The sequence below is a fragment of the Cupressus sempervirens genome, chromosome 5 (genome assembly GCF_028749045.1).
Source record: "Cupressus sempervirens isolate cs-2001-9-10 chromosome 5, ASM2874904v1, whole genome shotgun sequence".
NCBI lineage: Eukaryota > Viridiplantae > Streptophyta > Pinopsida > Cupressales > Cupressaceae > Cupressus > Cupressus sempervirens.
The window spans coordinates 622,761,437-622,773,640 of NC_143122.1; the positions used below are offsets into that span (position 1 = coordinate 622,761,437).

At 35.0% G+C, this 12,204-nt stretch overlaps 1 protein-coding gene across 4 annotated transcripts in view; it reads right to left on the reverse strand.

Annotated features, from left to right (window-relative positions):
• Positions 1–326: 326 nt before the first annotated feature.
• The window catches only part of LOC149557438 (calcium-transporting ATPase 5, plasma membrane-type-like), a 46,170-nt gene continuing 34,292 nt past the window's right edge, over positions 327–12,204 (reverse strand). For all 4 annotated transcript variants that reach the window (XM_089832081.1, XM_089832080.1, XM_089832079.1 and 1 more), the window contains 6 exons: positions 5,014–5,059; positions 4,785–4,922; positions 4,517–4,624; positions 4,255–4,346; positions 3,982–4,075; positions 327–506 (listed from right to left, as the gene is read on the reverse strand). In XM_089832081.1, the coding sequence (XP_089688207.1) occupies positions 474–506; positions 3,982–4,075; positions 4,255–4,346; positions 4,517–4,624; positions 4,785–4,922; positions 5,014–5,059 (511 nt within the window). In that variant the 3' untranslated portion in view covers positions 327–473. The remainder of the gene's footprint in view (positions 507–3,981; positions 4,076–4,254; positions 4,347–4,516; positions 4,625–4,784; positions 4,923–5,013; positions 5,060–12,204) is intronic.

Here is a 12,204-nt window from a genome sequence, read left to right on the forward strand (position 1 = left end):
AGTGTAAGTATGCAGGATAAGGAGTAACGGATGAAAATTTGATCCCTTTAAAACAAATCATACCGCCTATTTTGCCGCTGCTTCTCTTTTTAATCTTTTTTAATAAAGATGGTATGGATCTTATTTCTAAAATAATTGCAGTCATTTATTGGTTCACTTTTTTTTTTTGGTGGGGGGTGAGGGGCGGGACAGGTGTCAGCACAACAATGTTCGAGTTTTTTTAATCCACTGCTAGGATTAAATCTTTTACTCCCATTGTATGGTCCATGTAGGTGTAACTATTTTCATTCAATGAATTTAGCACAGAAAGGATGAACACCTGAAGATACATACAAAACACATTTATCCTCTTTAACTCCTCTGAATACAAAAAAAATTGCCGTTATTCGTTTGTACACAAAATTTACATCGTAACACAACCAAATTTCATTGTTGAAGAAAAACAAAAGATAATAACAATCACTATACAGATTCTATTCTCTGATCTGGACTTGCTCCTCTGGATGCTGTCAAGAAATTCAAATGAACAATCATTAATGATTCGGAAAATATTATCATAATTAAATCCAACAATCTAAAAAGCATTTAAAATTTGAAACTACAGATCAGGAATATCAGGAGGAAAAGTAATACAATAATGTTAGTAAAATCTTAATCTCAACCAATAAGGCTACTAGAGACATCCTCCAGAACAAGTGTCTCAAATAAGAAGAGTTAAAAAGAGTCCAAATGGACTCAACAATATGTTCATAGAGGAGGTTGAGTTCAAGTATCACTCTACATTATCCATCTACCACATAACTTGAGTAAAGAATAAACTAGTAAAACACTATTTACTTCCGACACTCCCTTAAATACAACTTAGGTCGTACAACAATCTAGTAGAGATGTTTTATAGGCCTCAACAAAACCATGTTAGGTAACCCATGTACAATTACGATGCAATCTCTCATAACCGGAGAAAAGGTGAAAACCCAGTGGAGAAAAACTCTCCTCCAAAAAAGAGAAGATAAAGGTTTGAGGAATTCCCAAAGAGATCTCCTAAAAATCATGAACATAAACATCACTAAGTATGAAGAATCTGTCAATTACTGTCAATGACTGATATGGTGCTATATTTGAAGATCCTCCTTAGAAAAGATGATGATCAGGAAGACAACAATCTATGTGAATGCTCCAAATGACACTTTCCAAACAATGATCAGACGGCAATAATGAATAATAGCAATAACATTTGTCAATCAAAAATACAGGCGGCACATGAATCTGCATGAGTGACTCTCAAGAACACAAACCAATGAAATTGTTTAAATGATACCATCATCACTTCTCAACCAACTTGGAAATGAATGTCAGACACACTTCAAGCAAAACTAAAGAGCCTCCATAAAATAGATTGGAAAGAGTGTCTCAACACACTTCATTCAAAACCAAGAAAACATTAGCACGAACAATATTACACGCCCCTCGTAATGCTGACTTGGGAAATATTTGGCAGCGTATCACTATGATATGCATAGGGGACCAAAAGAGTATCTACAACTGAGAAAATATTGTGTCAAACTATAAACTTGCATTAGGCAAAAATATCAAAGATTCTTCTATTGTTGTGGAAGAACTCTCAATTTGTCGAAGCTGTGACTGGCAAACAGAGGCTCGACACAAGCCCTCATGGCACTTTATAATTCAGTGCAAGTACAATAATTTTATGGCACATCATGTGTGCAAAGCATGACACCATATCTAATGTGTCTACAAAAATAATGCTTGTTAAGGGTGCTCAACTGATCCAAAGGACAGAGACTCAAGAAAAAAATTGCACTAACAAATAGCATACAAAACCACCTTTGTGACTTTATGCATTTGCCAAAAATAAGACTTTAGGGCCTAAAGGTGAAAGAAATGGCCCACCCCGTACATGCCCAGGGGCAAGGATCATGATACCAGATGCTACCCATCTCATCAAGTCAATCCCACCATCCTAGTGAGAAAAGGTTTTGTTGTCCGAACACGGATGAGGGAAGGGATGTTTGAGGGAATCATAGTCGGGGGTGAACCGTATCTTCTCGTCTTGGCAGTGAGAGCATATAGCTTCTCAGGCTCATCTGAATGAAATGAAGGTGACGGAAACGAGTTAACAATATTGGTTGGAGGGAAAGTTAGTGACATATAGAGAACCATTGGTGCAGGTGGGCCCAATTTCAGCTCTGCAAGTCAGAAAAAATGCCCTCTCCCTATTATAAAAAGTGCTCACAAAGAGTTGACCAACTAAGGCTAGTTGGAGAGATTGAATGAGCTGGATATGATGGAGAGTCACGATCCGATGGTAGCTCCACATGAGGCTAATAATCCATTAGATTCCAAGAGCCCCACTAAATTTGAACAAAACCGTGACACCCCACAGGCTGAGGTCTAATAAAAAATCAATCTGCCTAACTTCAACTGAGAGGAATGCCCTACACCACGTGTCTTGGAGACAGAACCACCAAATGACATTAGAAAGCTGCCAATGTGCATGCAATAGAAATCTAAAGACAAAGGTTAGAAAAATGAAGAGTTGCACACACAAGGTCAATAGTTGGGTTTGGCCAACCACTACTTGTAAACAATGAATTTTCCTAGGAAAATTATGTAATGTAATGACCAAATAACATGGTATTATCATGATACCATGTTAGGAAAGGCCATCCTTAATCCAGAAGCCAATCTACAAACATCCTCCAAGTAATGAGGTGAGTACCAATATACAATAGGCTTTGCTTAGATAGGCAAGAGCCAGTAGGAAGAATGGATAAGGTTCGGACAAGCATCTCAACCTGGAGGAGCTAAAAATCCAAATGGGACTCAACAATATCCTCCTAGAGGAAGTTCTAATTGGGCTTACTCAACTATCAAGCAGGGGATTCAAGTTGGATGCATTATCTGCATTATCCATCAAATTCATAAATGTATTTGCCTAAGTAAACTTAAGTAAAGAATAAACTAGTAAAACATCATTTACTCCGACACTATTGAAACGAAATATGCCTCATTGCTTTTTCTCCTCTGATATGATGTTTCTTTTTGTATGGCAATTGGACAAATAATAGCCAAAAAGAAAGAATTGATTTTGATAATGTTAAGGCAATGATACTAAAAACTCGTGGTTGCCAAAAATTGGAAAAAAGGGTAAGCTGAAAGATACGGGAAAATAAAATAAAGCAAGAGGAATAGAAGAGGAAAATTAGACATTTGCATTTAATCATTTTTTTCCAAATTAGCTAAAGGAAAGGAAAAGTCAAGTGTGAAACAAAAGGACAAGATAGAAGAGAAGACATAATAATAAAAATAAAAGGAAAGAGAAAGTGAAAGATGAAAGAACCAGGTTGAAAATAAGACACCAAAAAAGTAAAAAAATGGAATTAGAAAACGAAAAGAATGTGGAGTGAAAATTAAAAATTCCATTTATTAATCGTCTCTCATATTAATAATTAGCCAATTAAAGGATTCCAGGAGTCCTAAGGAGGATATGTTAAGGTCAAAATGGGGGAAATACTTAAAATATTATTCCCGTAAGGCAAACAAATGATATAAATTAAAAAATTATCAAAATTATTAAATCAAACTTATTCCCCAAAGGCAAACAAATGATAGAAATTAAAAAATTGTGAAATTATTAAATCAAACTAACTGACAAAGAGCCACAAGGGATAAAATAATTGATAAAACCGTGTAATCAGACTAGTGATCAGGGACAAAATCAGAAGGTTGTGACAAGATCAGAAAACATGATAAGAGTCAATTAAATAATTATTATTAAATTAATTGACAAATGACAAGAAATCAATAAATGATAAGGACTTCATGCAGGGTACAAGACACATGTTAAAGAGGGCAGAAGCATTGACCATTTTCAAGTGTCTATAATAAATTGTACAGAACAACTTCAGATTCACAGTTTCATTCTTAAATATCTCCGAGCAAAAGGAAGCAAGTTTGTACCTGCAGGCTGTTTTCCTTGGATTTCTTTCGTAAATAGTCCGCAAATGGCTTTTTAGGCACAGGAATGCATTTTACAATAGCAGCAAGTGGCCAACTGTTTTAATAAAGAGAATTAATCATAAACTACACAGTTTATCAATGAGTTTGACTCAAGAACTACACAGTTAAATCCTGATAGCAATATCATAAAGAGAAATAATAATTCAAAATCAATGAATTGGATAAGGCAATAAAATTATAAATTAATCATGGGACAAGTATTTTGCGACCAACCTTAGAAAACCAATCACAACACAAAGGATCCATTGTTTTATATTGAGTTGAGTGGTTTTTGCAAATTTCTTGAGAAACTCAACGATCACAACCTGGAAATTAACCAAAATTTTAAAAAGATATATAATCTTTTTGATTGGCATCAAATATGGCAATATATAATTCAATAGTTCTGGTTATGATTTGCTCATTTAATGTGTGAAGAGAAGCACTTTGCCTAATAATTATAGAACTCAAAACAGCAGAATGAATGGATCCCTACCTGAAGGATAACAGTAACACATATGATGCCAATAAACAAACGATTTTTTTGAAGTCCTCGAAATATGTTCTTTTGATCTGGCTTCCTCGCATTGAATTCATTGAATATCTGTACAAAAGAACTCTCTGAACTGTCAAAATCATATCACCATACAACCCAAAAAAGGGTAAAAATTTCCTCGTCAAAAGAAAATTAAGTTTTAACTACAGATTTTTAACTCTCCCCCAACATCAGATGCAAAAAAAGAAATTTAAAGCAAAGAACTTACCTGGCAAAACACAAAAGTATTAAAAATTATCGTGTTTCTAAGTTTGTCTGCATAGCCTGCTACATTTCCATCCTTCAGATTTAGAATGTCCTTCCCCTTGAAGGTAAATGTAAGGAGGACTATAATTTGAAAAATCGCCTGTGTCCAATTTTATAGCTAGTTAGCGCAACAATGAATTGATATAGTACTGTAGTCGTCATTCAGTACAGAAAAGAAAGAGAAAACATACTTGAGCAATAAGATTCCTCCACATTATATTTGTAATAAGCGGCTCCCTGCAGAAACCATTTTACAGTAAACCAATAGGATTTCAGTGTTGAGACTTAATGTTCTGTTATTGATTAAAAATTAAAAACATAAAAAATCATCGAAAGTACAATGCAGCATAACTTTTTATGAGCAATCATCAAAAGAGAAAGAAATCCTACCCAGATTTATGCAGCATAATGTTTTGTTATTGATTAATAATAAAAAAGGAAAAACCATCAAAGTACAATGCAGCATAACTTTTTATGAGCAACCATCCATGATATCTTAGAAAATCTACCCACAACATGCTCGCAAGTCTTGTGGATCTTGTCCCATTTACTAAAGAGAATTTAGTACTTACAATAACTTGAATAAATTCTAGCTCCCAAATATTTTCAAGGAAATAACATGAAATAAAAATCAGATGATTCTGCTAGAACTAAGTGTGATGCTAGTAGACAGAAATATGACAAATCCTGTAACTCTGGGAATGTGGAGCTGATTTCCTTTCTAAGGTCCTGTAGAAAGAAAAGCTAAAGATACCTTTAATAACAATTTGTCTACATAATCTCACAGCATGATCTAGCCAGTAACAAGATTAAAAAGTGTGACATATTTTACAAGTATTAAATGGCTAAATGTAATGCTGCCATGATTAAACACATTCCCGAAGTCCCAAAACAAAATGAAGGTTTAACACCCATTAGTAATTACACCCCTCAATGTCTCATAGCAAACATTTCTAAGTAAATTATAGGTATTGAAACTGAATTACCATCAAGGGTTCAGGTTCATAAATTATGGAGTTTAAGTACAGGGGTTCTTAAACTTTTGGACCCTAGATACAGGTCAGCATGGTATATAGAAGGAAAAAAATATTAAAAATATCAAAAGTTGTAGAAAATGAAATATTAGCCGTAATATGGTTTTAAAAGAATAAAGTAACCATACAACAAACTCGAGATTTTCTCTAAGATACACCAAGTTTCCAGCATGTTGAATATTCAATCATATGATGTAGCCAGGTCTATTGTCGTTTCTTCATATGTCAATGCCATACCATTTCATGGCAGACTCTCCATATAAAGAAATGTTTTTAGATGTACGTATTGTTAATCCTTCAATTATTAGCCTCTGAAAAACATAAGCTACGATGAGTATTACAAGTTGGTGATGGAAATGATGAAACAAATTTTAGTAATGGATGGTTGCTCTATCATTATAGACGGGTGGACAAATATTAAACATTGATCACCAATCAACATCACTGTCGCATGTTCAAACAGTCCTCCATTTCTCTTGGCCATGGATTGTTTGGAGAAGTAAGATGTAAACATGTATTGTCAGACTTTCAAAGATACCATAGAAAAGGTTGGGCTATTGAATGGCTGTAAAGACTAATTCTGTCTATGTAAGTATGTAAGTTGACTTGATGGTGGAGGGTGTTTACAAGCACAATTTTTGGACCTCTGTGTGTGTGTGTGTGTGTGTTGAACAAAGCATTTAAATTTTAAAACATAGATAATAAGGCAATGATGAGCTGGAGATGTACAAATGTTTATGTGCAACTATCACACTCATTTCACTCAAGACTTTAAGGTATGATGCAGGAGCATTATGCATGAGAAAAAAAATTATTAAAAAAAAAATTGTAGAGAGAAAGTGACGAAAATTAGAGGAAAATAAATAAATAAATAAAAAGGAGGAATTTCTATTTTCGAGGTGCATACGTGGCATAAAATAGAAAAGTTAAAATAAAAAATGGTTGTCATTCCATTTATCGAGGTGTGTGGGTAGAATTCTAGAGAGTTATGAATATTGTAGAAAGTTGTAGATATTGTAGAAGGTTGTGGATATTGTGTAGGTGGAATTCTAGAAGGTTGTGGATAAGTCATGCATTGGGTGGTAAGTGCCTATTTAAGCAAGGCATATGAGCATTTCTAATCAAGCTCAAGAAGTAGAAGCTTTGGAAGGTGAAAGCTTCAAGGTGTGAAAGCTGTGGAAGGTGAAGCTTGGGAAGGTAAAGCTTTGGAAGGTGAAAGCTTCAAGGTGTGAACGCTGTGGAAGGTGAAGCTTGGGAATGTAAAGCTTTGGAAGGAAAAGCTTCAAGGTGTGAAAGCTGGAAGGAAAGCTTTGGAAGGTGTGAAGGCTTCAAGGTGTGAAAGAGGAGGAAGTGAAGAGTGAGTTTTCCTGAGTCTGTGGACAGAGCGCCGAATGTGAGGCAGTTTACAGCAGGATTGTGATGGAGTTGTGAGCGTGTGAACAGAGCGCCAAATGTGAGGCAGTTTACACTTGGATCTTGGATAAAGTTGGAGAAGAGCTAGTGACTGCGGTTTAGAAACAAAGAGATTGCTTGGTGGCTTGCGAGCACAAGTTGAGATCTCGAAGGTTTCTACTAGAGTGTGGATCTGGACTAGCTTGGGTTTGGATTGGATCTTGAGAGATCTTGCAAAAATGTTATTGTAATTGCTAAGGATTTTCAAGTATAATAAAATTTCTTAGGAAGCATTTTATCTCTCTTGCCTTCATATTGTTGCATTCTTGGTTATGAGTTCGTAAGGGTGGTGTGGCCCTTCATCAAGTGGTATCAAAGCATACCTTCATCAAGTGGTATTAGAGCAATACTGCATCAAGGTAAAAGTCTGAAACAAAAGATCCTCAATCATGATTAGTGGTTAACAATAAGATTAAAAAAATCAAGTGTTCTTTTTTAATAAATTGTTATGCTATTATTAAATTTCTAATTTCATTGTTTCTCAATTTCTATCATGTAAATTATTTTCGTTCTTTGGAAATACATTTACTCCATGTCACCTATTTTGTGGATCATAAGATATGTTGACACAAACTCTCCTTGCCTTGTAGAGATGTAGAACACATTTGGCTTCGTCTCTAGCCAAAAAAGGTAACCAATTCATAGCAGACAAATCATGGTATTTTATGAAAAACCATACAAGTCCCATTATGATATGGTGATTGAACATTCTGAACACCCCCTTCATATAGAAACCTACAATTTAAACCCCAAATAGCATGCAGCAAGGCTTAAGAGAGTGCCCCCATCTAATCATGAAGAGGTAAAAGAAAACTCTCATTAAGGCTGTTCAAAATATTCAAAAAATATATAGTGAGAAGTCTATTGTACTTGGAGAACAATGACTAGCCTTTGTCAATCTTTGTGGTCCAAAATTCAACACACCAAATGAGAGGATGGATTAAGCTGCAGGGCTCAAACTGGTGTTACAATACTCGATTGGGCTCGCCAAGACTCAGCAAGCCTTGCAATGAGTGGCCCTGATTGTGTCATAGAAACTCAAGCCTTGGGCAACCAGCAAGTCTAGATGACATGTTGAGTCTTCCAAACCCATCAAATCCAACATGTCTAGCTTTTGACAATATTTGTGGTCCAAAATTCAACAAACCAAAGGCAAAGATGGATCAAGCTACAAAGTGCAAATCAATGTTAAAAGGCTTCCTTAGACTCACCAACAATCCGTGCAATGACCCCTTTCCCAATTTGCCCCAAAATTAGCCCTAGAATCACAATAGCATCAAAGTAGGGTTAGGGTTACATCTTACCAAATAAATAATTCTTTAAATAATGTGATCCTGGATTCAATCACATCATAAATCATACAATATCAATAATATCATGCAAGCATATTAGAGATTGGAGGAAGAAGCATGATACGTCTACTTGAAGCCATTTCTCCAATAAATCTGAGAGCAGATACCTGCCAAAGCCTTCTTTCCCTAATTAGTCGTTTGCTTGCACCTACTTTCCCTATCAATGTCTCATCCTCTCAAAAATGCATGCCATCTTGCAAAGTTAGGCAAAGGTCGTAAAGAGGTTTCTTGGTTTATGCAAGTGCCTCTTGTCCCTAGGCACCAGTTTATGGTCAACTCTAGTAGTCTCCTTACATGACCCTCTTACACCCCAGGCCCTTCTTACGACATTTGTTGCAGACAGTCAGGCGTATTCTATATTCTATCTTAAGCAGTATCTACTATATATAAGCAGCATATATGTATACATACCACAATTGCTTGTGAAAATGATAATGCTGAGAAGGGCAGATCTGAAATAATATCAGACTGTTGTATTGTGCCTGATCCTTCTGATGTATTTTTTCAAAGACTTGTATGAGTCCGTCTTAGATTTATCTTTTATTATATTGAATGCTTCAATCTTCATGATTGACCTTCCTTGATGTAATTGTATTTGCCTCCTGATTGTATTTCAAACAAATTTCTTTTATGGATTCATGAGTGATGATTCATAAATGAACGTTGAATGCTTCAATTAATTTCTTGTATACTTCATTGGTGAAAGGATCACCCCCTTTAATAAGACTTGAGTCACCATTCTCCTTGATGCCCTTTAAGAGTAATAAATTTGTTTCCTTGAGTCTCCTCAAATGAAACCTTATTCACTTTCTATCTTTCAATGTAGGGAGATGTCACATCTCTTCATAATTTCTTCCCTTTGAATGAGTCACAACCTTAAGCACCCTTTGAAAGAGTACATTTCATAATTTTCTGCCCTTTTAGAAAGAGTCTCTTCCTTATTTACTTTCCATTCCTTCATTAATCCTTCTTTGATTCACATGCTCTGTTCTTCATTCCTTCATCCATTAAATTTTTCTTGATTCACATCTTCAAACGATGTCTTTTCTCAATACTTCTCCTTTGAATCTGCATATATTTTCCTTCTCGATTTGCATAACCATATTCTTTTATATCTGCATGTATTCCTCTTTTACATCTGCATATCATCTCCTTATGATTCTGCTATAAACTCTCCTTGCAGTAATGCCTTCAACCTTTCTTTGATGATATTCCATTTTATCTTCTCATTTGCGGATCTACAAATGCATTCTATCAAACCCAACAAGACCCACAGACTAGAGCCAATTGCAGTTAGGAATCAGCACATGTCTGAAATGATTTGGAAGACCCATCATGCATGAAAGGTAGGAAGGTAATAGGAAAATTATGAGATTGCTATCTAAGTAGGCCACCCTAGGGATGTCTATTTACGATATTTTAAAGAGATGTTTTACTTGGTAAAGATGTAACCTTAATCCTAACTTGTTACAATTCTGATTCTAGGGCAAACTTGGAAGGGAACATTGCTGTTTTCAATTTTCACTGCTTAAAATTCTTTACATTTCATATTTTTTCAATTTCCAGATTCTTTTACCAGTTTTGGGTACGAAGTCCAAGCCCCAAATCAAAAATCAGCAAGGTGAGTCTGAGTCTCGTAATTATTGCTTAAACCAACCCTATTGGGTTGCGAACATGGGATGGCAAAGATGCACTGAAGTTGCGGATACATGTCATTGTCTCTTTGTACAAATTGTCAGAACTTCTTCTACAAAGAGGAATTGGTCTACATATATCTTCATCAAATCAATCAGGAGGAATAGGCTTACCTCTTAACAATTAAAGAAGCTAGTGGTCATCCCTAGTGCTTTGTTGCTTCAAGATCAACAAACTTCAACATATTGTCAAACTCCAACTGCACATTCGGATATTGATTCCAAAGATACCAACCACAAAGGTTGTTAAAGAGGAGGCGTGATAGGTATTGATTGGGGTTCCATTGGATGAGGCTGCCCCCATTGTGGCAGTGTTTTTTACTAAAACTCTATTTTTCATGCATGTTCATATGCTAATTAGGGACAATATATTCATATGTTATATGTTTTTGTCATTTGTCGTTAAGACTTCTAGCCTTCAAAATATTCATACCCATTTCTAGTACTAGAGATACATCCAAACTCAAAAAGTATGTCCCAAAGGTTGGAAGATGCATCTCCTTGCAACTATTATATGTAAACCCATGTTTGTATAAAAGAAAAAGCTGCAAATGGAGATTATATGGAACTACAAAATCACAAAACTCAATATGAATAGAACTACGCAATGCTAAATTGAGAGGATTGAGTCGTCATTAATATATTATCATCCATTTGCCTTTATTATCATTTCAATAGTTACTATTGATCAAGTATGTACATATCTTATTTAGATAAACAGTATTTTGTGGGGATGGGTTTTGTTACTATTGATATTGTTCTAGTGTAATATATTCTAGAAAGAGTTCCAAACATAATAAAGTAAGAAGGCTTATTTATAGATTCAGTATATTAATTTTCTTTACTTCTTTCAAAATCTATGAACCCGACATTGATATTACTCTTGGCACACAACAAATGATCTATATTTTGACTTCCATTTTAATGTGAGTAGGGTAATAAAGATTTTTTCAGGAGCTTGAACAGCTTTTAAATTTTAAGGCATTAATAGAAAATAAAGGAAACATGGCAAATAAAGGAAACATGGCACGTCAGGTATAAAGGAATTTTTTCAAAGTGACAATAAGCTATATAAGCGACTTATTTTTAAGAAAAATTTTCTTTTTATTACTTTTCCATAGATTGTTCTAGTCATGATTGGGCATGATCTCAGTTCGGCTAGGTCCCACCCCTACCATGCCAAGTGCCCTATGGGTACATCTGGGACATATCCACAAGATATGTCAACGCAAAAAATCCAAACTTTAGATATCCCAACGCTATTCTTGTCCCTGCTTGCCCTACCACTCCCATTACTATAAGGTACAAATAAGTGGACTGATTCTACAAGAACAAAAAAATAATTATTTAGTTAATATTGCATTGCAGCGATTTTCACACACACATATATAAAATTGTAGTAGTGTGATGAGTCCATATTAAGTGTATAAATTAATCCCCCAAGGAGTGTAATTCACAACTATTAGTTACATATTCTATTACTTATATATTGATGTTGTCGAGACTTAAGACATCTTGAATTATATTTTGCATCACAGCTTCTACTCTTGGGGACATTACCTAAAAGAAGAGGCCAGGTTCGTGAATATGAGCATATTTGCAGCTATTTTATGTGTGCATTTGGCATCCTCTTCTTTTTATATATTATTTGTTCTATTTGATCATAGTTTTGAGAGTGACATCATAACACTCACAAAGCCTGTTGACCCAATTTTGTTCTTCTTTTCTTAACACTTTCCAATTGCAAAATAGCCTGAATCCTAACATGTTTGTAGATATTGGTCGTTGGAGAAGAGTAACGGAAACTACCTTTTACTTCTTTGAAACAAAAAATATGAGAAACAAGATAT